The 27,464-nt window shown below is 43.2% G+C and overlaps 1 protein-coding gene across 2 annotated transcripts; it reads right to left on the reverse strand.

The window, feature by feature from the left end:
• Window positions 1-160: 160 nt before the first annotated feature.
• Window positions 161-18,936, reverse strand: COPZ1 (COPI coat complex subunit zeta 1). Of its 2 annotated transcripts, none has more exons than XM_019724398.2 (9): window positions 18,849-18,936; window positions 8,690-8,758; window positions 7,219-7,300; window positions 6,509-6,600; window positions 5,275-5,330; window positions 3,878-3,955; window positions 3,681-3,732; window positions 2,440-2,478; window positions 161-1,534 (listed from the first exon to the last, which is right to left on the reverse strand). In XM_019724398.2, the coding sequence occupies exons 1-9, from the start codon at window positions 18,864-18,866 to the stop codon at window positions 1,487-1,489; spliced, it is 534 nt and encodes a 177-aa protein (XP_019579957.1). In that variant the 5' UTR covers window positions 18,867-18,936; the 3' UTR covers window positions 161-1,486. The 2 variants fall into 2 exon arrangements, with proteins under 2 accessions (XP_019579957.1, XP_074181702.1); XM_074325601.1 differs by having other exon boundaries at window positions 161-1,768.
• Between the last annotated feature and the right edge of the window lie 8,528 nt (window positions 18,937-27,464).

Here is a 27,464-nt window from a genome sequence, read left to right on the forward strand (position 1 = left end):
CCCCGTAAATTAGGGACGGGGGGCGGTAGGGGAGAATGCTGGGGAGTCTCTGAGGTAAGAGGGAAGAAATATTGTAAGATGGGGAGTGAGGGGGATGCTAGAGGAATAGGAGCAGCTGCCAAAAAGAGAGGAGAGGAACACAAACATCACACAAAGGCAGTTTGGAAAAAGAAATCGGTTTTATTCGTTGCACAGAGCAGTGTGAAGGTGGCTATCTCCAGACCCCACACATCTTACACAAAAATGCCCCCTCAAATGTGCCATTATGTGCCCCACTTCAGTCTTGGAGAATTGGTAGTTAATGAGTTGGGCAGAACATTAAGTCTCAGGAAGGTTTTTTGAGACATTTTTGTGGGAAGTTTTGGGTCAAATAAGGGGGGTAGGATCCAAGAGTGGGTGTTCCATCCTCCATCTTCCTGGGGAAATCCAATTCCTGAAGGTTTTCTGAAGAAAGGCAACTCTTTTAGCGACCTAGGGAGGGGAAGAGCCCAAACCCACCGCCTGGATGGAAGGCTGAGGCAGAGAGAGGATGGGGTTAAGCAGCAGCGATTGCAGACCCAAAGCAGAGGAGTGAAAAGCATGTGGGGAGCAAAGGGGACTAAGAGAGCCCAGAGGCCCAAGTCATAAATTCCACCCCCTCCCTAGTTCTGAGCAGAAACTCTTCTTCCCAAGACTAGAATGGAGTTTTAGTTCAAGGACTGGCTTTCCTCCAGGCCAAGCCAGACAAAGATCCCAGGGACAGTGAAGGTGCAGAGTTAAGGTAGCAGACCAAGAGATGGACATTCCCACAACGAACACTCACAGACCACAGCAGTTTTGAAGCTAGAAACCAGAATCAGAGTAAAGAATGCAGCAGTGACTCAAATACAGAATTTTATAAGCCCTATCCAATAAAATTTAAATCACTGCTTCTTCTACTCTGTCCCCTGCCTGTGAGCTGTTCCAATCTTTTTTCCAAGGCTGGAGGACGAGACATTAAGAAGGACTGGGAGAAAATGCTGAGGCCAGTAAGTGGGGCTGCGTTGAGGCTGGAGATACCTCTCCCCGCCCCCCTCATTCTATAGAATTCTCTTTCCCTCCCCTTGCTGGACATATGGGCTGTTGGGATGAATGCCTGGTAAAGGTAAAGGGAGAAAAACACTCAGCACATTCTTTCTCCTGCTTTAATCTGAAGTGTAGCTATAGCAAAGGGCATAGAAGTTGAGAAGAAAATAAGGGGGGTAGGAGAGCATAAGGAAGAGATGTTTCCCTGCCCTGCGTCCAGATCTGCTGGGAGCTTCACTCCCAGAACTGCCAAAAAGTCAGAAGGAATGGGAAGCCCCTAGGGATTTGGAAGGGGGGCCAACCACAGACGCGAAGGAGAGATTTAAGGATCCCTTGTGATCCCCAAGATGAGCCTGAGAGCATCAGTTGGGGGACTGGATGAGAAGTCACAGCAGACATGAGGATTTTTTGAGGGGGTGAGGAGCCAGGAACAGTGGGGTCTTCAGCGAAGGAGTGACCACTTGATCTGCTCTTTGGCTGATTGCAGCACCTGCAGGGACAAGGGCGGCACTGAGGGGCTGGCTGTGGGGACAGGGGCGCAGGCACAGGGCTGGCGCTCTCCTTCCCTTCATGTGCCTTCCCTGTCCTCAGCAAAATGACAAACAGAAAATCCCCAAGGGTAGAGGAATGGGAAGAAGCTCTCTAAGGCCCTAGAGCATTGTCAGTTTGGAAAATTGCAAAAAAGTTCAAATCCACTGGGAGGATGAAGAGAGAAGAGGTATACCTGAGAGGAAAGAAAAAGACTAGGGGTTACTGGACACATGTTAAAAGGAGGGGTGTGTGTTACCACATCCAGATGGACTTCTTAGTGAGAATTCCCAATGGGCAGAAAACAGAATCTCCCCCTTCCCAATCAAATAGTCAGATCTATTTGCAAAGTAGCAGGATGGACCTGCAAAACCTGCATAGGCTCCAATGTGCATTTCCAGTTTAGCCGTCATTTGAATAATAAGAGAGAGGGAGGGAGGGAGGGAGGGAGGGAGGGAGGAATAGTAGGGGGAAAGGGAGGGGGGGAGAGAGAGAGAAACAGACACATACTGTGTGTGTGCGCGCGCGTGTGAGTGTGTGTGTGTGTGTGTTGCACACAGACCATCTGCTTAAGGCACGCCTCTGCTGGGGAATAAATCATTGAATGAGGCATCAGGCACGGAGGGTTTGAAGGGTACACACCAAGGCTGACAGCCACTGCACGCTGGAGATTGGGATGAGAGTTGGGGGGGGGGGGTAGAGGGCATTTGGTTGTATGAGTCCCAGTTCTCTGGAATAAGAGGAAGCCAAGGAAGATGTGACTTCAGTCTCCAGTCTCATCCAGACTTGGTGGGTTGGGGTGGAATGCTAATCTAGCCTCTTTAGTGGCCCACTCCACTTGGAGAGGAAGAAGGGAGAAATTCATACCTGAGACACGGTCTGTTCCGTAAGGGGGACATCTTCACCCTACGGCACAGAGAGACAAGTGTTCAGTATGGGAGAAAGCTGGAGTAAGACCTGACTGAAGCTTGGCAGGGAAGGAAGATGTGGTCCTGAAACTGAAACAAAGGGCAGATGCCTTAAACTTCCAGTCCCTTGTAGGGACTAGTACAGCCACAATTTCACTCGGCCAGAGGGACTGTGAGCAAAAAAAACAGTCATTTCATCCATCCTCTATTTTAAGACAGGAGGACTTCTTAAAAGATTTATTCCATTTCAAGTAGTCAGCAGGTTATCTGATCCACAACTTAGGGTTGGAAGACCTGATTCCCTAGTCAGAGAAGACCTTCCCTGAATATCAATATCACTAGGGAAAGGATGAGGGGGAGCCAGGGGTAGTTTAATGGATCCTGCAAGGCCTGCTGGGTAACGACAGCATGTTAATTTGAAGAAATAAACTGCTGCAACAGCAGCCTGAGAAGAGGAAGGAGGGAGTTGGTGGCGGTGGTGGGGGGAACCCTCTCTCTTGCCACACAGAGACATATGTTAGAGGAGAAGATTAAACTATGCAAATGGAGCCCACGGCAGTTAAGGGAGAAGATTTCCCATTACCCGCCACTGTCAGCCTTCACTCTGTGGAGGTCAGAGCTGGGACATTCTGGGAATGGGGAGATTTGCCTTTCTCAGACATCTCTGCACCCCCATTGCTGGTGGGCTCTCTCTGTACCCACCATTATCTCCCCAGTGGACTTGGGGACGTGTATGGTTGACCCAGAGGCCCTTTCTGACATAACTAGCACTAAAGAGGGCTGAGGTTCCTCTCCTGATGGAGAGGTGTGGTCCTCAGTTTTACACGACCTTAAAAGACAAGGACGACACTCATCTGCCTCAAATGACTGCATCTATCCCCGAGGGAATAAGCCAACTTCAAATTCCTTTACAGTTTCAGAACCATCAATATTACAGCTTCTTTTATTTCATCATTGATTCAATAAGAATATATTAAATGTCCACTCTACGCAAAGACTAGGTGAGATGCTAGGTACCTGGTCAGGAGTGGAAATACCGTTCCTTCTGCTTCCCTTCCTTGGACACTGAGAATTTGAAAGGGAAGGAGAAGGCTGTATGTATTCTACAAGCTCAGACCCATAGACCCTCAGACCCTTCAGCAGGTCTGGCCCTGGAGAGTGAGTAGATGGAGGGACAGAAGGGAACACACTTCTGCTTACCCTTAATGCCACCCGGTGTACCACTTGCTGGGGGTCGCTCTCTAGGATCACCCTACAAAGACAAAGAAGAGATGACCATCGTTCCAACTTACTGTGGGGATCCCCAGACCACTCAGCCCACTTGCCTTAGCATAGGGGTCATTACTCCACCCCCTCACCCCAGGTCCAGGGAGGTCCAGGCAAGTCAGAGAACTCACCCTCCATCTACTATTTCATCCACAGCCAAGAAGAGCCCCTCCATGTTCTCCAGCAGAGCTCGCTTTTCTACATTTTTCCTGAGTCCCCCAAAAAAGAAAAAAAAAAAAGAAAAACAGCCTTTGTGTGAAAGGAATCCTAGAACATTATCTGCATTGGGATCCTAAACTAGACCAATAAATGTCTCCACCAACTACACAAAGAAGTAAATAAGGCAAATAAGAACTTTTTGGCTAATCTACTCTAAACCCCTTCGTACTCTTGTTTGCTGAGAAAGGATCAGGAACGTCAGGAAAGATTCAAAAAATACACTTAATTTCTGACTATTCAAGGGTTGATTATCCAGAGATATTGTTTCTTTCCTATCTGCCATGCTGCTGCTTGTGACATTGCTCATAAATGTTGACATCAGTGGGTAGAAAAAAGGAAATCAACAGAGCTAAAACTCAATCTGGAGGTGGTGAGAGATGGGGAGGGGTTGAGTGCAAACTCTATTTGCACTCAAGTTCTGACAAACCTTCTAAGCCTCTCTCTGCTCTCCCTCCTTCCCCTCCGTCACCAACTCTACTCAGACCTTGAAAAGAAGCCCAGCTACAGGGCTGGGAACAGTCAGGGCCAACATCCAACAGCCTCAGATCCGGTGGTTGGTGCATGTGGCTAGTCACATCTGTCAATTTGACTCTTTCACTACATCACCCGAAATGAAGTCTATTCATTCACCTGGCTAAGAAATAAATCATCCCCTTCCTGAGGAAATCTGAGTCATTCGCCCTGCTGATTCTGTGGGGCTGAGAATGCCTGCTGTTTTGCTCTGGATGGCTGTCCGTGCTGGGTTCACTTGGGAGCTGCTGCGGGAATGAAGTTCAGAGCCCTGTATGTTTTCAGGAAAAGTATCTTATATCTTTTCTGTTGCCCATCTACATGGGGAATGGAGGGCTAGTGGAGAGGTGGGAGGGGAGGAGAGAGCGTAAATGGCACATTCTTCTTGTTCTACAGAAGGGAAGAACTAAGGGCTAGAAGAGAACAATTGGGAGCGTTGCCTCCACTCCCAAGGTACGGATGTTGCGTCTGGGACATTTCTCTACGCTTGCCCTTTCCCTACCTCTGATGTAAAGAATCAAGCCCAGGAAAGCACTTTGAGGGTGCTTAGAATTCTGACAGAGCCACAGGGAATAGAGTAGACATAGAGGTGAAGATTCTGCTCCCTCCCAATCTCCTTTCACAGGAGAATTATTCCACAGAGGGACCTCTCCTCTCTAGTCAGTCCTCCCTATCCGTGCAAATTGCTCTGAAATAATAAGCCCAACTTCTCTGGAGCCTCTGCTGATTCCCCACAAATCTCTGGGCCTGAAGAATATGAGTTTCTCTCCCAAACAGATGTCAAGAATGGACCGCTCACCTTAGCATCTGGCTCAATGAGTCAAAGAGGCAATTCAGAACAGCCATGAGCATCAGCTGTTGGGAGACAGAAGCAGCAGAAGTATAAGGTTCAAGGACCTGAAAGCTGCTACCTGAAAACAAAACCCTCTAATTCATTAAGCATCAAAAGACAAAGGCTTTCACAAAGGACCAAAAGCATAAGGCAAAACAGAAAGAGGACCTGTGGTTTCTCACAGAAATAAATTCTGCCACACAATCCCACAATCTGATATTTCTCTTTGACCAGCCTGCTCAAACAGAACTTTCCTGTAAGACTCCACTACGTGTCTTTACCAACTGTACGTGTTACCTGATGTCTTAGGTCGAGAAGTCACTAACCAAACAATAGCTGAGGTCAGAGAGCATGGGCTTTGTAGCCAGACAGTTCTGGGCTTAAATCCCAGCTGAGCCATTTTCTAGATGTGTAAGTCTGGGAAAATTAGGTCGAATCATATGAAACTGCCACTTTTGTAGTTCAACAGTGGTCAGATACTAGTAATTTCTTATGGTTCTTCATGGTTTGGTTTCCTCACCTACAAAACAAAGGCACCAATGCCTAGAACTCACAGAAGTGCTGTAAGGTTTAAATAACAGTGTACTTTACAAAGCACTTATAGCAATAAGAGCTCAGTAAGCGTTGGTTCTCTCAAGCTTTCACTTTTGTCTCAAATTATATGGGGGCTTATTTTTACTTATCTACTCTCCTAGCATTTGTTACCTTAGGTAAATAGCTTTTCCTATGATAGGAAGCAGCTTAGGACTACACTCCGTCTTCTCAAGTCTGAAGGAATATACCCATTTTGAATGAACGTATGGCTTCAACGTGACCCAGAATGTTGGCTAGTTGACCCAAACTCAGTCAGGTGTGGACCCTTTATAGCAGGAGCAAGCATCCCCCCAACCTTGCCTATACCTCAAAAATCTATCTTAAAACACACTATCCAGGAAAGGCCATTGATATTGTATGTTAGTATGTATTTAAACATATATGGTGTCTCCTACACGGAGATAAAAAAGGGATCTAGGGAAATCTTCTATTCTAGGTTAATGTGCTAGGCCATTTCTGTGAGGCCGGCAGGCATCTCTGATAACTTCACTAGCCCACTCAGAAGCCAGATGAACATGGTACTCCCTGGGCCCAGAACCGTAACACTGTCCTGCCTGAGGTCTAAGAAGTGGGATCAGAGATAGCAAAGACGGATGGCGAGTCTCACCTCGTTTTCATAGGAGCTGCCAATCACATAGAAATAGAGATCGATACTGCTTTTGTATACTACTGTCAGGCCTTCCAAGAGGGCGATTTCACCTGGAGTGGGGGCGAAAAGGTAGAAACAGTGGATAGCCTGAGACAAGAAAGTAGGACAGAAGAAGTTACCATGACTTACGGGGATCCAGCTGTTTTGGGCTGAGACACTGTAGGTCATAATCACCCCCAAAGATCGAAGTTAACCTGCTTTTTCTTTTCAGGTGGTGGCAGAAGAGAAGTATAAACTTGGTGAAGTCTAAATGTGTCTTCTCTAACCCCCCTCCCCCAACTACCCTGACTTCCCTCCTTGTATAAGAGACAGGATACTAGTCGATCCTTCGGAGGTGAAAATGCAGAGCGGTCACCTTTACAGACTTCCATTTACCTGCCCTAATGGATGCGGTACAATAAGCAGAGCTGCAGTTAAATTTGTCAAGTGAGGCTCATAAATCCAAGGACTAGACAGGTAGCTAACAGCCAACCTTCCAGCACGGTATTCCCGCGTGAGGTACACTCACCTCCCCATTACATTTCTGAAGAGTTTATTATATGAGGGGAGGAGGAAAAAAAGAGAAAAAGGAGGCAGAGTCATTTTATCCTTTCTCCGCGGTCCTGCTGCCACCCCCTTCCCACCATGGTTCCTCCAACACAGGGAGTAGTGAAAGGAAAGTGACCTACTGTCAGTGCGATGAGTCTTGTTGAAAATGTTCTTCTCAAAGGCCTTTTGCTCCTTGACACTGGGGTAGGTGTCGTCATAGTACTGGTCAGAGGGAAAGGAGACGGGTTGGGTCAGTAGAGCTGAGAGCCCAGAATGATTAGTAACTGTGTTTTGCCCTGGATCTTGCATTTCTTTCTTTCAAGGGATGGAGTACGGGAGAAATACTGACAGGAAAAAGGAAGCACTACAGAGGCAGGGAATGAGCAGGAAGTCACCAAATACAAGAATAATTTTTTAAGGACTCTGCTCTAGGCAACCCCACCTCACATTTGTAAGACTGCAAGGGCAGAGTCCTGTGATGAGGTTCTGCCCGTCTGTATTCTAGGAGAGAATCCTGGAGACGACTCGCACTGAGTGCTTCCCAGAAGCTAGGGAGCAGAACTAGAGGACACAAAAGGCACTAAAAGCACAGAAAACTTGGAGACCCTCACTGTATGAAGCTGAGGAATAGGGAAAGGCTGCAAAAACCTCCTCTAAAGAAAGGCAAACCATACCCTGTGCTCTCTCATATCTTAGCTTTCTTTTCTGCAAACTAAAAGAAGCAGGAGGCAATCTAGTAGGCTACTGAGCCCCCACTCCCAAGCTCTCCCTGGCAAGGGGGAGGAGATGCGGGCTGCTAAATCGCTCTGCTCTTTAGGGGCTAATCCGTCGCAGTCAGCTGAAGACCTATGACAGGTCTGGCATTTAGTAACTGGATAACTGTTTCAAAAGGTGTCCTGCATAGTTACATCCAATTACAGGGAGGAACAGCTGGTGAATTCTAAACTAATCTCTACCTGCTGATTGATTTATGCTATGCTTGCCAGAGTTAATACACCAGGGACAAAAAAAAATTTCTACAGGAGGGGGAGGATATAGAGGGAGAGCGGAGAGGGGTGTCCTTTCTCTTCTCTTTTAATGGCTCCAAAGTTAGAAACATCACGCCGGGGAAATCAGGAGGTAACAACTTAGTGGTAACTGCACACTAGGATGGGAACCCTGAACTATTAGGTTGGTGCAAAAGTAATTGCGGTTTGAAAGGTTAAAAATAACTGCAAAAACCGCAGTTACTTTTGCACCAACCTAATACAAGGAAACTCCCTGGAAAAACCCAGGCGAGAGGCAAGGTAAAAGGTTCGGAAGGTACAGGAGTGATGGGCACGGGCAAGCTGCTTCTCACATCTAGACAATGCTTTGTTCAGAAACCAAGGTTCCCAAGTTTTTCTCTGATGCTAAAAACAAAGGAGGTCAAAGTCTGAGGATGGCAAGTAGAGAAGCCGGGCAACTAAGACAGAAGCAGTTTAGGTTTTAGCTGGAGTAGAAACGGGAAAGATGGAAGAATTCTCAAAATTATAGTACCAAGGAATACGAGTTAATAGGGCCAGTCCCAAGACTCAAAGCTCAGAGTAAGTCTTTGTCTTGCTCCTAAACTAATTTGAAAGGGAATCTCACCTTGGCAAAAAGTCGATCTCCATCATTGTCCAGAATCAGGATGGCTTTGACAGTATACAGGGAGGGTTCCTGAAGAGATACGAACATACCTTGAGTCCTGAAGGCTCCTGCCACCACTGGCAAACCAGCACCTTCTCCTAATCCCACTGGGGCTGCAAGGGGATACAGAGGTGCCTCCGTATGCCCTCCATCCCAACCTGGTTACATTTTGACATTTCCCACTGAGAATGACCAAGTGGTAAATGAACTGACTTGAGGGAGGGGGCACTTTAACAAAAGACTCCAAAGCAGCATCAGACAAACAGGTTCTTTGAACCAGACTCACAGAGTGCTTAATCAAGGTAGGTCATGCTGTTATTTCCAAATATTATGCTACCATTATTTTCTAAATTACACTCCCTCCCTGGTTTCCCATGCACAGGTGGGTATGGAATGTGACCAGATTAATTAATAGGCACTGCACAAGGCTCTCTGAAAGCAGGGCCGAATGCCCCAGTGTACTGGAAGTTTCTGCAGTCCCAATGCAGTAGCACTGCAGAGGCATAAAGCAAGCCTCCCCTAAACCACCCACAGCTGAGCAGAGCGTGTGCGCAGGCCCCCGCCCACACACCAGTGCTGAATGCAGCCCAGTGAGACACCCATCTCCCAAGACTGCCCTGTGATCCCACTTTCTCTATTACACCACGACCACGGCCTCTTAACTTGCCAGGACAAACCAATGTGAACTTGGGGGAAGTTAAAGGCAAGAGGATCCGTCTGAGAAACACTGGCGCCTGGAGATAAAAAGCAGCGTTCCTTCACTACCAAGAATCAAACTTCGACAACACTGGCTCTCATAGAGGAATCACAGCCTCAGTCTGAATGGTTATACTCAAACTCAAATAACTGCAAAGCACATCACTTTGCAAAAAGCTCCTCTACTCCTGTAACTTGTAGAGAACGAGGTAACCAGAAGGGAAAGGAGAAGGGCGGGGAGGCAGTGGTATGTGTCTAGGTGCTTGTAGGCTCACATTCCTTGACTTTCTAATCAACATTACTTACCATGATATCCCTCCCCTGTGCTATAAGACAAGGCTCTTGCTTTGTTACCTCCCTTTCCTGGCTTACTTGGGAAACCCACAGTCCTCACAGGGAACAAATATATTCTCCAAGCATGTGTTTAACAAAGACCCAAGAGTGAGGAGGAAAGAATCATTGCCAAGGATCCAGAAAATTGCAGCCTCTATAAAGGTAAACTGTCCCATGAGGCTCCAGCAGATTTATGGTTCCATGAAAAGCACCAATCCTAGCTCAGGGGGTTAAGAATAAGAGTAAAGAGAACCCAGTCTTTTGACAAGGTGATGAAGACTGTAAGCTTTCCCCACTTGAATTCTTGAGGACAGCAATTTTTGTGTTTTGTTTACTGATTTATCCCAAGTGTCCAAAGCAATACCTGACACACACCTAACCCTCAATATTTGTTGAATGACTATGAGAATAAAGTTTGAGAATAAACTAAAAACTTTTTGATGTGGTAAGCGTCTCTGGGACCTTTTATAATTAGACTTCCAGGTATAGGAAGATTATCTGGTGTGGCTATTTTGGGTGACATTACTCCCAACTTCTCTCTCCTCTGATAAACGCTCCTTACAGATGCCCCCCCCCCCCATATCCATTACTTTTTGGGATAAACGAGGCATGAGGAACTCCTCCCTCAAACAAAGGAACCCTGTGTCTAGCAGAGGCAAGTCGTCTATAGAGTCTCATCTAGTAAACAGGCCACAAATAGAAGCAGCTCTCCTAACTCCTAATTCCCCACGAAAGGTCTCATAAAGCAGGCTCAGTTCTACAGCAACTTGGGTCCTCAATTCACCAAAGAGAAGGACACCAATGGGAATGAGTTTCCCTAATAGAGGAAAAGAAGTCCACACGGAAGGAAATTTAGAAGAAATAATTTTCCCCACTATCTTTTCCCTGGAAATCTTGGGCTCTGTTTTTCTATCCACATTCACCACAACCTTCCTAATGATTTAAACTGGTCATTGAGCTGGCACAGGTAACTACCTGGTTCTTGCAGCCATAGGGTCTGGCATCCTAGAAAGAATGGGATCCCAAAGAAAAGAAAACCCTTATGGCTACTAGCCAACTAGGAGAGTTAGACAACGTCCTTTGTGGCCAACAAGGTGTGAGTACATAAAACAGCTGGTAAAAGAGAAACAGATTCCTACATTCTGTTCCTGGCTAGTTTACAAACTTAGAAGATGTTATCAAGGAAACCCTCAAAATAAAAATACTGGATCTTCCTGGGAAGAATAAAAGATAGGCAAAGGAAGGCAAGAAGACCAGATCTGACTTATTCTAGCTCTGCAAGGAGTAAGAAGGCACTAGAGAAAAGGCTGGTCATTTCAAACTTCCAAAGGGATAATACATGAAATAAAGCTGAGAATTTAGGCAAGACTTAAATGCTGCTTTAATTCTCCCTTCTGCTACAGCTGGAGACAGCAGCTTCTCCTTTACTTCTCCTGCCACCTCCTGACTGCAGCTGGTTCCACTTCAGCCTGGGGCCTTTACCTCTCAGTAGTGGGGAGGGCCAGGAGTTCCTCTCACAACATAAAACCAGCCAGTTTAAAGGGCCCAGAAGCCATTACTGATAATGTAATTTCATTTTTAAGTTTTTGCAAAGGGCAAGTTTATAAATAACTCCCAGCTACTGAGAAATGGGCTTCCTGGACAATGGACTAGATTTGACCTTGTAACACATTAAATGCTGATTACTGAGAAAGACCCTACAAGCTTAGGGCCACGCTCAAAGGATTTCAAAGGTCTGTTCTTTCCTCCCACTTCCAAATGGGTAGCTGCTAGAAAGCTTTCGAGACAAAGTTCTGTGATGCACTGACTTTCAGAGAGCCACAGCCTGAGTGTATAACAGAACTTCACCTCAAATGCTAATGATGCCTGGAAATGATGTTTAGGCAGATTGGTTTGTGGGAGGGTGGGTGGCTCTGATAGATTTTCATGTACATTTCTATTATCAAGGAAACAAGACTGGACTCCTCAGGAGCTGAAACAACACTGAACAAGCATCTAGTGTGCTGCAAAGGAGTCTTTGATCTCAACCAGGGGCTTCTGAAGCCTGGGGAAAAACACCCACATCTTCCAGTACCCCTCCCCCAGCACACAGAGGACTACGGGGGACGAGCCATTCCTAGTGCTGCCCCCTGTGGGCCTTCGGATGACCTGCAGCTTCCCACGGATTCGTCACGGGCAAAACTATTTAAAAGGCAGCTCTGGATAAAAGCTCTCTATTTGTGTGTCTTGTTAGCCAAACTAGGAGAGATGAGCTATGAGAAAGCACTGAATTAAGTCTGTTCACAATGTATATAGTAAGAGAACACTCTGAGGTAAGACCGTGATATGCTACCAGAAGAGGACTGGTAGTTTTAGGGCAGGTAGACAGGGTATTTGGAGCCTATGACTAATTTGATTCATTTGGGGCAGGGAGACCAAGAATCCTTTGTGGAGTTAGAGGATGCTATCCACAGAGCTGAAAGGGCACAAGTAAGAATCTGGGTGAGATTCCTAGAAAGTTCTTTATTCCCCACTTACAAAAAAATCTTTATGGCCATGCCAAAAAGTAGTACCCTGGCTTGGCAATAGATCTTGATCAACTGGAAACAAGATGCTCTTCCTTCAACTCTATTTATAAAGTAAAATCAAGACAGTAAAAACTACAAGGAGAAATTCCTAGGTACTACTCGCAGCTCCACATGGCTAAGCAGGTATTTTGCTCCCCAACTCTGTGCCAACTTCTTTAAAATGAAAAGCTCCTCTGGGGGTGAGGGCTCCAATTGCTAGCCACAAGCCTAGGGATTTCAGATGAAAAGAAAAGAATTAGCTACAGGCTTTGACAGGAAAGAGCAGTTTTCACACATTACCCAAGGGTTAGCTTAGATTCAAGAAGCATAGCTCAGGAAAGAACAGGCGCCACAGGTACCACAGAATTGGCTGACGTGAGACCAAATATTGGTTATACAGAGGAAACTGAACACATCTTAGGAAGGGAGAACTGACGGGCAGGAAGAGATACCTAGAAAGAATCTTCCTATCTGACACAGATACAAAACGTGACAGCACAGTCACTAAGAATTCTGATACTACTGGAGAAAATGTCTCTAAACTCCTAAAATCCTTGTATTATAGTCTGGATCAGCCACCAACTCCAGTTCTACTTTTCTCTGGGACTCAGTTTCTTTAGTGGAGAAATGAGAGGCCTGAGCTAGATCAGTTAATGTTACCACCATTTTTTGAAGTACAGCAGACCCCTTTGATAAGCTTATGAAATTTATGGACCTTGTTACCAGAAAAATAAATATTCACAAATTTTTATGATTTCACGGAGTTCATAGACCTAGGTTTAGAATTAAACGAAATTCTCTCTGAATGGTGTGGGGAGGGAATGAAAAAAAGGGGAAATAAGTGATACTTTTATAAATCACCCCCTCTCCTCTGCCTGGCACCAAGTAATGACCTCAAAAATATGTGTAGCCTTCATAAATTAATAAATATGATTGAGAAAACTAACATAGCCAGCAGGGGGAGCAGAGGTCAGCATCATACCCCTCCAGCTTTCAATGACTGAATTTGGTGGCTGTGAGACAGGCAGGACAAAGATAACGAAGCCCCAAGCTCTTCAGCAATGCAAAGTCTCAGGTTCTTTCTTAAAATTCAGAAAGCTAGTCTGCCAGAGAATTTTATGCCCAGAGGTCACACAGTCCCTAATTCTTCAACTATTATGGAAGTGATAGAATTACAGAAATGTGGGACAAAGCAAGCAGCACTGCTGCAAAGAGAAGTGAATTGAACATGAAGTCAGCGTACTCTCCACCTGAAGCCTGGGAGCAACATTAGAACTTTCTGCCTTCCCAGTTTGGTAATTCGGGAGCCTTCATTTAAATATCACTCAGCAAATGGAAAAACCAAATGGGGATGGATCCACTTCTGATGAGTCCTTGGTCACGATTTGTATCCCAATTTATTCCCCACTACACCCCCCATGTGCTCTGGAAAACAAAAGGCTAGTCTTTAAAAGACTGAATTGACAGCCTGTGTTCATCTTTCAATCTGTTTGCTCCCCAAAATCAACCCCTGAGGCAGAATTGCTATCCTCTCCCCTAGTTTCCGTCTCCCTCTAAAAACTACAAGTAATAGAAAAGGAGGGAGAAAATTGGCAAACAGAGCTATCCAGGCCAACTGGCTGTGGGTGGGGATATCTGCCTTGGTAATGGGAAAATTAAAAGCCAAATAAGGAGACCTCAGCTTCATCTGCAGCAGGTAAAGACTCAGGTTACACACCAGGAAAGATTACTGAAGAGATGGGGTGGTCCAACACCAGAAGAGGTGACACAGGCTAGGGAATCTAAGGACAGGAGAACTCTAAGAATAATCTGACCTGAGAGAAAGCCTATTCTGTGCAGAATCAGGGGAGGCCAAATGTGTGACGGTCCTCGCCAGTCCAGGCATCTTAAAGTGTGCATGGACTTAATCTCCCAATCTATCTTCATCAGCTGCCCATGGGCACTCTGCCTTCGTCTTCCTGATTACTCTAGCATAAATGGGTAGGTAGGCACTGGTTCTTAATTCCTTTTCTATCCTTTATTTGCTCTTCCAGTTCTCCTTTCCATAACCAGTTTGCTTGTCAATATCCTGTCTAACCAAGTCATGTTGTTGGAGTAAAAACAGTAGCAAATGTCCGGATGAAAAAGACCCTAAATCTGTCAATAGGCTCCTTCAAATATTTGGATAATTGCATTCATCCTCTGCCTCCCAGGGGAGACCTGGCTTCTCAAGGGTCTGGCTTTCTTCATATGAAGGACCCCTCCTCCTCTTCTGACCGTGTGACAGCTCCCCTAGACCTTTGGTATAATTTATACTTTGCCGGGGACCAACTCTTTCCCACCACTGTGAAGGAGAGGGAAAAAATATATATAAATACGTCGGAAATCTATAACGAGGTCTTCTTGGAGGGCAAGACATGGGGAGAGTTAGAAGCAGCGTCAATTGCTCTTTGGGGGTTTTAGTTCAAGCCGAGGTCTGCTTCCAGCAATCAACCATTAAAACAAGCCGGCCAGAGTAACAGCACAGTTTATTCTGATCATTTAATTTGAAGTGTCAATAAATTAAACTTCAATCAATTAAACTAGGTGTGCAATAACCCAGATGGACACCCCGACACCAACATAATCACAATAAAAATTTTTATGGCTGCCAGGGACCTCACCGGGGGCAGTGCTGGCACTGCTCGCGCCCTAGCTGAGAAATATATCTCCACAGTGCAGGAATGAGGAGATTGCTTCTCCTAACGAAATGCAGGGGGCCAGGCACCAGCAAGGACGCAGCTGGGAAAGGGGCACAGGGGACTGCCAGGAACGAGATGGGAGTGCTTTGGGGGCTTAATGTAATTGATACCTTTGCCCAGAGCAGGAGGAGGGGGCATTTAGGCCAAGTACCTCTACTGTTAGTGCCAAAGGAATTTAACAAAAGCCCCATTAAAATGATTCAGGAAGCGAAGGCCACAGAGCAATATCAACCTTTAAGAGTCACTGATGTATTCTGCATAGTTTCCTCCTCCATATATACGCATACTCTTGTGCACTTTGGATGCCCTGATTTTTGAATGAGGCTTAGAATTCAGGATTTGGTCATTGTTTTAGGGTAACAATGTTGTTAAGGGAAGGGACAGGATACAAATAAGAAGTCTGGTCCATTAGAGTACTGGAAAAGCACTCTGGAAGTGAACCCAGAGAGGATTAGGAAAAATGAAATCTATGAGGAAAGATTTAAGGATCTAGACTGCTAGAGTAATTAAGCTTTGAGGAAAAAAAGGTAAAGGGGGAAGGGAGGAAGGGAATAAGTCATTATCTTTAAGATTCCATAGGTTATTAATGGAGAATGGTGACCTGCAGAGATCCCTCTCCATTCACAAGAAAGGGAAAACAGCAGAAAACAGCAGGAGAGAGGAAGCTGAGTCCAAAGATGCAGGCTGGGAGCATCACTATTAAGCATTTCTAAAAGGAGATGAAAGAGTCTCTTTCCTTAGAGACTACAAAAAGACCTGAGAAGATTAGACAGATGTGCTTGAAAGCTAGGGCTGAATTACTTAATTCAAGAAAGAAATGTGACCCATTATAAAGTACCGAAATAAAGAGAACCTATTGGTATTTAGAAATACCCAGTCATATCAAATTTCGATCGATGGTTCTTCTTGACCGCCTCTAGCTTACCCTTCCCTTCTCAATATTCTATGGCTGTGTGCCTTGTAGAGGTGAGGATAGAAGAATATGCTCTGATCAGATTTCCCCAGAGGTCCAGCCAAACCAGGAAATAAAAATGTGAAAGGAGGAAGCCTAAAAGAACTTTAGAAGGTGTCTCCCTTTCTAAGGAATGGCTTGTTAAATACTATCCTGGTACACTAAACTCTTTAGTTCAGTACAGAGCTAAGGTAAGATCCAGGGATTCTTTATATTTTTCATAATGAAGATGGCAACCTCAGAATCAGGCAATACTCCCGAGTAGACAGAAGAGGGGAAGAGATTAAAAGGAACAGTGAGGAAGAGTAATTCTGAATCAGAGGGAGCTAAATTTTGTGGGCTAGTATGTGAGGGTAGTGAGCAGAGAAAGAAAAACTTAGAAAATATCACCTGATTCTCAACTAGGACTCTACATCTGAACCACTGAATACTGATAATTATTTAAGTGACTATTTTCTCACTTCTCCCAAAGATGGAACAAAACTAGTGCCATTGCAGTTACAGAGGACAGAAATTGGTTCATTACATACAATGAATACCTTAAGTCATTAGGGCTTAATTCTTTCCTGGAACTCCAGTTGAGAAGAGCTGGAATGATGAGAAAGGTATATAAATTCGTAGTTGGGAGCCCAAAATATTGAAATTGTAAAGAAAATAAAATGTGGGAAAGAGCTGACACGGAGGAAGGAAAATACTAGTTTAATATTCTAAGAATGCTGGAGACACCAGCATAAGAATTGATACCTGTTGGTACTTTGTCCCCAACAAAAGCTTTATATAACTGATGGTCAAAAGTACAGTTTTGTATATTAAAGAAGTGGAAGCCGACGATGAGATAACAGAGATAATTGGTCTGGGATTAGGAATCAAAATCTAATCTAGTTTTGACATTGTACTTCCTTGAGCAAGCCCTTTTCCCTATACCTTGGTTTGCCCCCACTATATAAGTTTGTCATGACAAAGAATCAGTATGGTTTTTAAAGCAAAGTTCAGGGGTACCTGACCAGGTTAGCATGGCTCTGTGAATGCTGCATCTTAGGTACAGATTAAAATGGATATAAAAAAGAAGCAGGTTGAAATACACTTCACTGAGGAAGCAGAGACAGAGAACCTGGGTTTAACAGAAAATGTGAAAGACTTTCACATATAACTGCCTCAATTCACCACTACACATAGATCTCCGGTTAAAACAGCTCCCTAAGTATCATCTCCCTCACTCCTTTCTTTACCTGTAAGCAGGCTCCCTTCTAAAGGAGATTGCTTCTCTTAACGAAATGCAGGGGGCCAGGCACCAGCAAGGATGCAGTCTAAAAATTTCCAAAAACTTCAAAAGAAACCAATTCCCTTGAACTTATCTCAGTCTGTTAACTGGTTAAGAATACTGTTTAAGTGCATGGTACAGAAAATATCTTATTAAAAAGTACTCCGTTTTAAGTTTTCTATAATACTTAGGCTTGACCAACCCATATGATGAGAAGGAATTATCTCCATCTTTGCCATTTTGAAAGAGGGGAACTGAAACCCATTATTCTCTTTTACCTGATTAGGATCTGAATGTGTACATGTATTAGAATTGAAGGAAAGAAAAAGACAAGAAAGAGGCTGTGGGGACAGAGCCAGAAGAGCAGTTTCCAGGCTCTCGGCCTCCCGGGGAAAGGTGCTGGCTCGGGTAGTAGATGGTCATCAGCTGTGACTGGGTGGCCATCAGCTGATACCGGTTAGCCATTAGCCACTGATATAACTGCCGTGGCTGAGCTAGCAAGCGTGGATTGCAGGTAGCAAGTGAGGCTGGCTGGCAGAGAAGCGGCCGGCGGGTTGCAAATTGTGTGGCTCCTGTTTCCTGTGTCTCCAACCCAGCCGCCATCGAGAATATAGTGGTCTGACTCCCCTGTCTATGGCTCCGTGGGTGTTCCTTTTTGGCCTCACCATATCCTGCGTTCTTGTGTGGGGAGTGGGACTAGAGACCCCGCAGTCCGCCCTGCATGACAGTGGCCTTTAGTTCAACTCAAATAAAGAAGGAAGTGGGAGCTAAAGTCCTACCCGCAGATCTGTGCTAACATCTCCCCTCGTTGCAATACAGGCACTTCTGAGAGAAATGCTCTGGTCCAGGTCTAAAGAAGAAATGCTAGTGCTTTATTTGTTTGAACAAGCTAAAAGGGTCATATGGACAAGGGAGCTAATACACCCCTTTAACCACCAAAATTCTCCTCTCTTTCACCAGAGAGCGTTAGCATCCCAGATCCTACAATAAGAATTCCTAAAGTTTAAATGGGTAGGGAAAAGGAGACCAGAATAAGGAGTCTGAAAAAATATTCCACAATCCATGCTAACTCCATCAAGCATTCCAGAACTTTGATGGAATACTGATTCTTTATCATGACACATTTATATAAAAGGGATTAACAGGAAACCAAGTAAAAAGAATAGTTTTTTTGAAAGAATGTGACAGGGAATTATCAATGGAGTGTCAAACTGTGACAACCAACAGGAGAAGCCTGTGATGACAAACACCTGCACTCTATTCTTACAATTTGGGGCGAGTTTGGAGAAACTCAAATCAGAGTATCACCACAATGCTCAGAATCGGGGGAACCTGAAGGACCTCAATCCAGTACGCTTATGATCCTATGCGTCCCAAGGACCCCGTGTGCTCCCTTCAACTTTCCACCGACTCTGCCCTCTACTCCGACTCTGCCCTACTCTGAACCGAGGTTTTAGCTCTGCACTAGGCCACACCCTTATTCCAGGGGCCGGCAGAACCTTCGGTCCCGGAGGATTACCCGGAACTCCCCTATCTACTCCCTTCCAGTCAGGTTGAACCCCGACTCCCGACCCCTCTAACACCGTAGCATCTCGGTTGCCCCGGCTCCTACCAAAATCAGCGCCTCCATCTTGCCCCGCAGCTGGTGCCGACGTGGAGTCGCAAAAAGAACGCGGCCGCTGATTGGCCCTACGTCCTCATTCGACCCCGCCCAGGATGGGGATTATTGGACTACGGGGTGCCAGCTTTGCTCTATTGACCAATCAGTGTGCTAGTTTGCTTAGCGGAAGCAAGGTCTCCAGCCAGAAGGCGCAGGTATTTGATTGTCAGTTTAAACACTCAATAAAACGCCAAAACCTCACGACTGAATGGGGCGGGAGAGTCAATGGGGCGGGGTTGTTTCCATGGGGAACAGAGGAAGCGAATATTAATTTTCAATTGGCAGGGCGTAGAGCACGTGATATCGTAAACCTGAGTTAGCAACTTTAATCCGCACTCCCTTTAGGGGGCGCTATGTCTCCTTAGCGTTTAACACTGGCAGCTCTTAGCTGAATCCTACCCTAATCCGCATTCCAAGAACTCCGATTAGGTCCCTGATGTTCACGGTTGCTTTGGCAAACACTGTTAGCTGTTCCTCAGACTCGCTCAGATCACTTGAGCATCCTCGCAGAAAGTCTGCACAACCATAGAATAAAGCCAAGGGATGCCCAAGGTGTTAACTAGATAAACCAAAGTCGCCAGAAAGTTAATTGCTACAGTAACAATCTTCCCAAATTGGAGTCCCAGGGAAAGACCCAGTGAGTTTCTAAAAGCAGATTTCTTTGGCCGCACATAAACTGGGATGTTAAGAGTTTTGGAAACCAGAGAGGAGAGAGTAGGAGGGACAGAGGGGTAAAGGGTCCAGGATAAGGAAGGGTATGGGGAGCAGGGTCTGCGGTCGTTCAGTAAGGACGAGCTGTTGCAAAATGAGAAAAGAGAAGTTTACTGAATGCAGGGATTTCACAATAGGGAAGGGTTCTGATGAAGTTTGGCTTTCCCCTACCCCTCTGTTCCTTGGTCCCTTACCTCCCCTTGGGTCAAGGACACCTTCTATTGCCTTGTATTATCCCCAGAGGGATTTTGTTTTTTCTACCTCTGACATTATTTCTTTAGAAGCTCTCCCAAGATGCGCATTCAAACCTAATCATGATTTTTTCTAATAATTTCAGAGTAGAGTCAGAGGGCCTAAGAGAAAAGTATAACAATACAAAACAAACTACAGAGCTGACATTTGCTCTGAAGGAAGGTATATGATTTTCTGGTAAAATCCGAGGTGACAAGGCTCATATCTTGAAGAAGCCTTTATCTATTCCAAATGGGGACTATTCAAACATTTAGCATTATGCCTGGCATCACAAGATTGTCCTTGGCTTGGCAACTTAATGATAATACTAACATTTATTGACAATTTACTATGGGCCAGACACATCTAAATCTTTGGATTTATTATTTAATATTTTTAAAAACCCTTATGATGGGACTGGTGGAACTGGGAGCAATTACATAATCTACTTAAGGCCATACAAGTATTCACTGGCAACCATACATTTGAGCATAGGAGGTCTGGTTCTAAAACCATGTGCTTACCCACAATCTTATGCATTCTAAGGATTCCCATGTTCTTACCCACAATCCACTCCTCTGACTTATGGTATAGACTCTCTTGTATCCTGCCTAGTTCTACCTGAAGTACCCTACACCAGATGTTCTATAGGGACCATGAGGAGAAAAATATGTGGTGTGGCTGGTTTGAGGGAGGGGGTTAGCTCCTCTTTCTTTGTGTACTGACAAATCTTAACATTCAGACATTGTTCCAGAAGAGGGCTGATTCTTAGCTGTCCAACCTATTGTGTAACTGCAGTGGGGGGAAAACAAGTAATGGGAGACATTAGTTCTTGTCGTGACTTTGGCTTAACAAGTGAGAGAATTTTGACAAGTACTTATACCCTCTCCAGACTACAGTTGCCACTTCTCAAAAATGGGGAGTCTCAGACCAGAGCTTTCTAGGGCCCTACCTCCTTACCTAGCATTAAAGTTCTATGATCATTCTTGTTTCATTTGCTTCCATCGCAGCTTCAGCTGGAAAGCCTTTAAGAACCAATCAAATGAAAAATGCATATGTTCCCTCAACCATATGTATACACATACACTCACACGTAGTTAACCCTTTAATAGCATTGGGTTTGAACTGAATGGGTCCACTGATATGTTTTTTAAATAAATACTGTAAATGTATTTTCTCTTATGATTTTCTTAATAACATATTCTTTCTCTAGCTTATTTATTGTAAGAATACAGTATATAATACATATAACATACAAAATATTTGTTAATCAACTGTTTATGTTATCTGTAAGGCTTCCGATCAACAGTTGGCTGTTAGTAATTTAAGTTTTAGGGGAGTCAAAAGTTATACACAGATTTTCAACCACATGAGGTGTTGGTCAGGCCCTAATCCCAGTGTAGTTCGAGGATCAACTCTGTGTGTGTGTGTGTGTGTGTGTGTGTGTGTGTGTTATATTGTGTGGAGGAAAAGACTGGAAGGACATACCCAAAAATGTAACCAGTGGCTATTTTAAAGTGCTAGGACTTTTTTCAATGTTTTCATATTTTCTAGGTGTTCTAAAATGCATGGGTGCTATTTTAAAAGGAGAAAAACAAGCTATTTTTTTAAAGGACAAAATCAACATCTTCTCCCGTGAATACTTCCCTGATATGTCCAGGTAGGTTTGGACACTTCCTCCTTTCTGCCATCCTCGACTCTGGTTATAGTCATGTTTTAACACATCAATCTAACTCATCAGACTTGTCATCTGAGGCAGTGCTTTGTCCCTTTCATTTTATTTACTTAGCATCTAGCCCTCAAATAGTAAATACTCAAATAGTGTTTGCTGAATAGAATGAATATTTGTGAAAATGCAAGATACAAAGATAAATGAGCAGTGTCGAAGTGCAGTTTAGGATTAAATGCCAAATAAAGGTACAGATATTGAGAAAAAGTGATCCCTGGGGATTTGGGTGGGGGAGTCAAGATCCAGGAGAAGAGGGCGTGTTGAGTTAGGCCTTGACTTATTCATGCATTGATTAAATGACTGGTAGGCTTTGGTATGAATAAAGGAATGGAGTCTGGGATGTGTAAGAAATAGTTTTCTTTAATTGTAAACTATTTTTACTTACTTTTATACATAACATAAAGTTTATACCTTTTCAACCAATTCTAAGTGTACAGTTCAGTGACATTCAGCATATTCACATTGTTATACAGCCATCACCACTATCAATCTCCAGAACTTTTCATCATCCCAAACTGAAGTTGTATACCCATTAAACAAACAATAACTCCCCATTCTCCCCTGCCCCCTAGCCTTTGGTAACCACTATTCTACTTCCTGTCTCTTAATTTGACTATTCTAGTACCTTATATAAGTGGAATCATATATTTGTCTTTTTGTGTTTGGCTTATTTCACTTAACATAATGTCTTCAGTGTTGTGTAATGTAAGAAATCTTTGAGGGATTGGTTTCATGGGAAAGAGGATAAATAAATAGTATGGAAGGGGATGGAGATAAAACTGGAAAGGTACTTTGTGGCCAGATGGTGAAATGCCTTGAATACAAATGTAGGTAACTGCTGTAGTGGGACCAGATGATTGTGGGAGTTGGAACTGTTACTCTTTTGGAAAGTATTATGGCAGTATCCTGTAATATTAAACATGGGTTCATCCTTTCCTAGAGAATTATAAACACAATCCGATACATAATGATATATATATAAGAATGCTTATTGCAACATTGTTTATAATGGCATAAGTTGTCTATCAAAGAGAGAATAGTTGAATAAAATATTGTATATCCAGACTGTGGAATAATATGCAATTAATCTAAAAAGTATGCTAGAGGTATATGCATTAACTTGGAGAAATGGTAACGAAATGTTAAATGACAAGAGTAAGTTAAAGAGGAATTTATGTGGTATGATTCCATTTTTTTTTTCATTAAAAATATAAGGCTAATTATGAATAACTATGTTTGAAATGTTTCTATTCTGTTCATTCATTCATTCTATAAATATTTATTAAATTCCAGCCATGGGCTAGCCACTTCCTCTAAGCAGTGGGTATATAAAAACAGTGACCAATACAGATACGTATCCTTGCCCTCATAGAATCCTTGCATTCTGGTTGAGGAGCAGGAGCAGATAATAATCAAAGAAATAAGTAAATTACATAGGAGGTTAGGGGGTGATAAATGCCATGGAGAAAATTACAACTGAAAAGGAAGCCGAGGGCAATCCCACTATGTTTCACAATTTGGAGTGGTATTATTCACGTTGTGGAGAAGTGAAGGACAAGGAGAAAGTTCAATAGGGTGGTCAAGACCTTACTAAGAAGGGGACATTTGATAAAAGAGCTGAAAAGAACAAGGGAATGAACCATAAGAATATCTGGGGGAAGAGCATTCCATGCAAAGGGAACATAAAGGAAAGTGTGGAAGAAAAATATTAATATATGTTATCTTAGAGGGTGAGATGGAAAGACTGGATTATTAAATAGTTTTTCTTTATATATATTGGTATTGTTTGACTTTGTTACAACAAGCATATATTTATAATTTAAACTAATAAAAAAGTGAATATCAAAATGGGGATAAAGTAGTGAGGATTAAATGAGATAATACGTATAAAATATATGTAAACTGTTCAATGCTCTACTATTGTTATTTATTATTTTATAACATGGACACTATGGAACACTTCCACGCACAGGCATGAGATTATGGAAGCATTTTGTTTGCTTTTTTGGGGGGTAGGATAATACTGGGGAACAGTGTGTTTCTCCGGGGCCCATCAACTCCAAGTCGTTGTCCCTCGATCTGGTTGTGGAGGGCACAGCTCAGCTCCAAGTCCAGTCACCGTTTTCAATCTTTAGTTGCAGGGGACGCAGCCCACCATCCCATGTGGGAATTGAACCGGCAACCCTATTGTTCAGAGCTCGCGCTCTCACCAACTGAGCTATCCAACAGCCAGGAAGCATTTTTTAATTGAAGGAAAATTCATATAACAAAAAATTAACCATTTTAAAGTGTGCAATTAACAATGTTGTATTAAGTACATTCACAATGTTGTGCAACCACCACCTCTATTTAGTTCCAAAACTTTTTCATCATCCCCAAAGAAAACCTGGTACCCATAAAATAGTGACTCCCAATTTTGCCCTCCCCTCAGCCCCTGGCAACCACCAGTTTGCTTCCTATCTCAATGGATATTTCAAATGGATGGAATCATACCATATGTGGCCTTTTGCATCTGGTTTCTTTCACTTAGCATAATGCTTTGTAGGGTTTTTAAATTTTTTTATTGGGAAATATGGGGAACTGTGTTTTTCCAGGACCCATCAGCTCCATGTCAAGTCGTCGGTTTTTCAAGTCGTTTTTTTCAATCTAGTTGTGGAAGGTGCAGCCCACTGGCCCATGTGGGAATCAAACTGGCGACCTTAGTGTTATGAGCACTGCGCCCTAACCACTGAGCCAAACGGCTGCCCAGCATAATGTTTTTAAAGTGCATCCATTTTTAAGTGTGTATCATTATTTCATTCCTTTTTATGACCGTGTTTTGTTTATCCATTCAATTGATTGTCATTTGCGTTGTTTCCACCTTCTGGCTATGTGAATAGTGCTACTATGAACATTCATGTAACAAATATTTGTTTGAGCACCAATTTTCATTCTTTTTTTTTCTTTTTGTTTTTTGTTTTTGTTGTTGTTGTTATTTCTCTCTCTCTCTCTCTCTCTATTGAATTCTGATTTTCAATAAATTATTTTGGTTATATAAGTTGGAGTGAAATTGCTAGGTCGTATGGTAATTCTAGGTTTAACTTTTTGAGGAACCACCAAACTATTGTTCACAGCAACTGTGCTATTTTACATTCCAAGGTATGAAGGTTCTAATTGCTCCACATCCTAACATTTTTTTTTCTTTTTTTTTCTTTTTTCTTTTCAGGCCATCTTAGTTGGTGTGAAGTGGTGTTTCATTGTGGTTTTGATTTGCATTTCCCTAATGACTAATGATTTAAGCATCTTCTCATGTGTTTGTTAGCCATTTGTATATCTTCTTTGGAGAAATGTCTACTCACGTCATATACCCTTTTTTTAAAATGGGTTGTTTGTCTTTTTGTTGTTGAGCTCTAAGAGTTCTCTACATATTCTGGGTACTAGACACATATCTGAGTTGCAAGTATTTTCTCCTATTTTGTAAGTTGTATGGAAGAAAATTTAAGATGATTAATTCAACAACTGTGTGTGCAGAAAGGGTTGCAGGGAGATGAAAGGCAGAGAGACCAACTCAGAAGCCATTGCAGTTCAGGTTGCAGTGAACACAAAATAGTAACAGTAGAAAAATGCCCCCAAAAGATTGTGTACAAGTGAAATTAGGAAAAGTCAAAGTGTAATGGATGAGACCAGCCAATGTGGAAGCAGCAAATGACCTGGTGTAGATTCAGGAAAGCATAATTCTATCAGTATATCTAAAGCTCTAGTAGCCTAATCACTTAAAGTAAAATGGCTGGAGCCCTAACACAATCAAACTCTAACCCAATCAATTATAATAAAATGGCTGGAGTGAACATAAACAGAATCAATTATATTAACTTGGCTTGAGCTGAAACCCAATCAATTGAATTGTACCTTGTCTTCATAGAAGGGGGAGATAGTCTGCATAGAATTCCCCCTCTGCAACCAAAAAAAAAGTCAATATTTCTCCAGTGACATTCAAGAAAGAAGATTCCCTGTTTCTTAAAGAAAGAAGACAAAGCCAACACAACACTTTGTGTATTTATAAAGGAGATGGATGCAATTCTATTAGCCATTAAAATTATCAAACTAATTCAACTAAGAAACCTTCTAATCATAATATTTGACTTCCAAAAGTGTCAAAATATTTGGATCAGTCAATAGGATTGTATCGGCCACTGTAAGTTTTATGTAGAACAATGTAAATCAACCACATGGCTTATATATCATCTTTTAAGTTTACCTTTTAAGTTATATATCATCTCCCAAGATGAATTAATTGACCAAAACCAACTTCTGAGCATTCAAGCTGAGGTTTGGGCCCTCTTAAAGAAGAAAAATCCACAATATTTCTATCTCTAGTCACTCTAACAACAACCCAAGTGTAAAAGGAGACTTATTTCGTGTATACTCAAAGTGATAGTGAGAGGAGGTTTTTGTTTTCCAGTTTAGGGTGGAACCAGAGATTCAGAAAAATGATTCAAGTTGCTAGGGCCACACACACTTTACGCAGATTAGGTGCTAAGCACTCTACCTCCAGCCCTGAGCTTGCTCTGCCTTTTGCTAAAGCCATCATATTGCTTCTACTCCAGCCACTGCCAAACGGGAAACAGCCCAAACAGTGGTAATCACAGACAGCAGTGCGTTGGCCTGGAAATGTGAGCACATGCCCTCCACAAGATGACAGGTAAGGACACCTCAAGTCTTGAGTGCTCAGTGGGGGCACTCGCTAGCAGTGAAGCAGGTATTGGGGAGAAAATAGAAGAAGGTAGCATCTTTCCGACATAGCAACAGTCTGGCTTTGTCTCTGAGGTATAGGAAGTGTCTCCCCAACATACGACTATGATAAAACCTAACACCACAAAAAGGAAGCATCTTAGGGCTTTATAGCTGCAGCTTTCATCCAAGGGAGTGGGTTAGGAGTTCTACCTGGATGAACTCTTAAGACCTTGCCATTCAGCCCTACCTCTGAATTATCACTCTTCCTCAGGACTGCATCCACATAAGCAGCTGTACAGAGGGCAACCTTGCTATGATGAGGAATTGAATGCTAGCTATACACTCAGAGGAATCTAATTTTCTCATCTCTTCACAGAACTGAGAGGGGATGGCCTTACTTGGGAACGGGGATAGTTCTTTCATCTTGATAAGGTAGAAGGCCAAGCAAGTGGGATGCAAGTAAACTGGTAGATTTGATATTGGAAAAATAAGACAGTCTCATCTAATTGCATCTATTTTATCAATGAAATATGAGGCAAGGTCATCTGCTGAGAGGCAAGTAGAGGGAGTACTGGAAATTTCAGAAGAGAGAAGGTGTAAAATAGTTATTGAGTAGAATAGAAAAGAGAATTTACTGGGAAATGTAGAATTATTTGGCAATGTTGAGTTGGAGGAGAGGAGCATAAATTTAAAAGTGATACTAGTCAGCGAGATTCTGAGATTTTTCTCCATCAATATTTGGCTGCCCAGGTATAGATGTGGAGAAGCTGAATTGTTGGATTTAACCAGAACTGGTTTTTTCCCAAGAAAATTCAATTGGCAAGGCGGTGGGGGGGCGGGCAAGGAAGTTAATAGTGTCTGCAAATTTACAGTTCTGGATATGAGGGGGAGTGGATGGATTATTTAAAAAATAAAGTTAAAAGATAGTACCAATGGTCCAGAGGTCCTTGAGAAAGGAGGGTGTTAGGGTGAGAAGAGAGGTGTCAGGGTACGAGAAGGAAAGGCAGAAAATGGGAAACCAAGAGATATTTGGACATTTCAGAGAATTTTATCTGGACTGAATTGTTACAGCTTTCTTCTCTTTTCCAACCCTTGGTTTTCCTTTATTTCTTCTTTCCACCTCTCCTTGCACTGGAGAAAAAGAAGCAATAAAGTTGCTTTTCATCTCCTGTCTGGGTGACTAA

Source organism: Rhinolophus sinicus, linkage group LG02 (genome assembly GCF_036562045.2).
Source record: "Rhinolophus sinicus isolate RSC01 linkage group LG02, ASM3656204v1, whole genome shotgun sequence".
NCBI lineage: Eukaryota > Metazoa > Chordata > Mammalia > Chiroptera > Rhinolophidae > Rhinolophus > Rhinolophus sinicus.

Coding starts and splice junctions, on each gene's coding strand:
- COPZ1 (XM_074325601.1), bottom strand. Junction 3,956..5,274: donor TCATTGAGCCAGATGCTAAG/GTGAGCGGTCCA, acceptor TGGGGGACTCAG/GAAAAATGTAGAAAAGCGAG. Junction 2,479..3,680: donor TACACCGGGTGGCATTAAGG/GTAAGCAGAAGT, acceptor TCTGTGCCGTAG/GGTGAAGATGTCCCCCTTAC.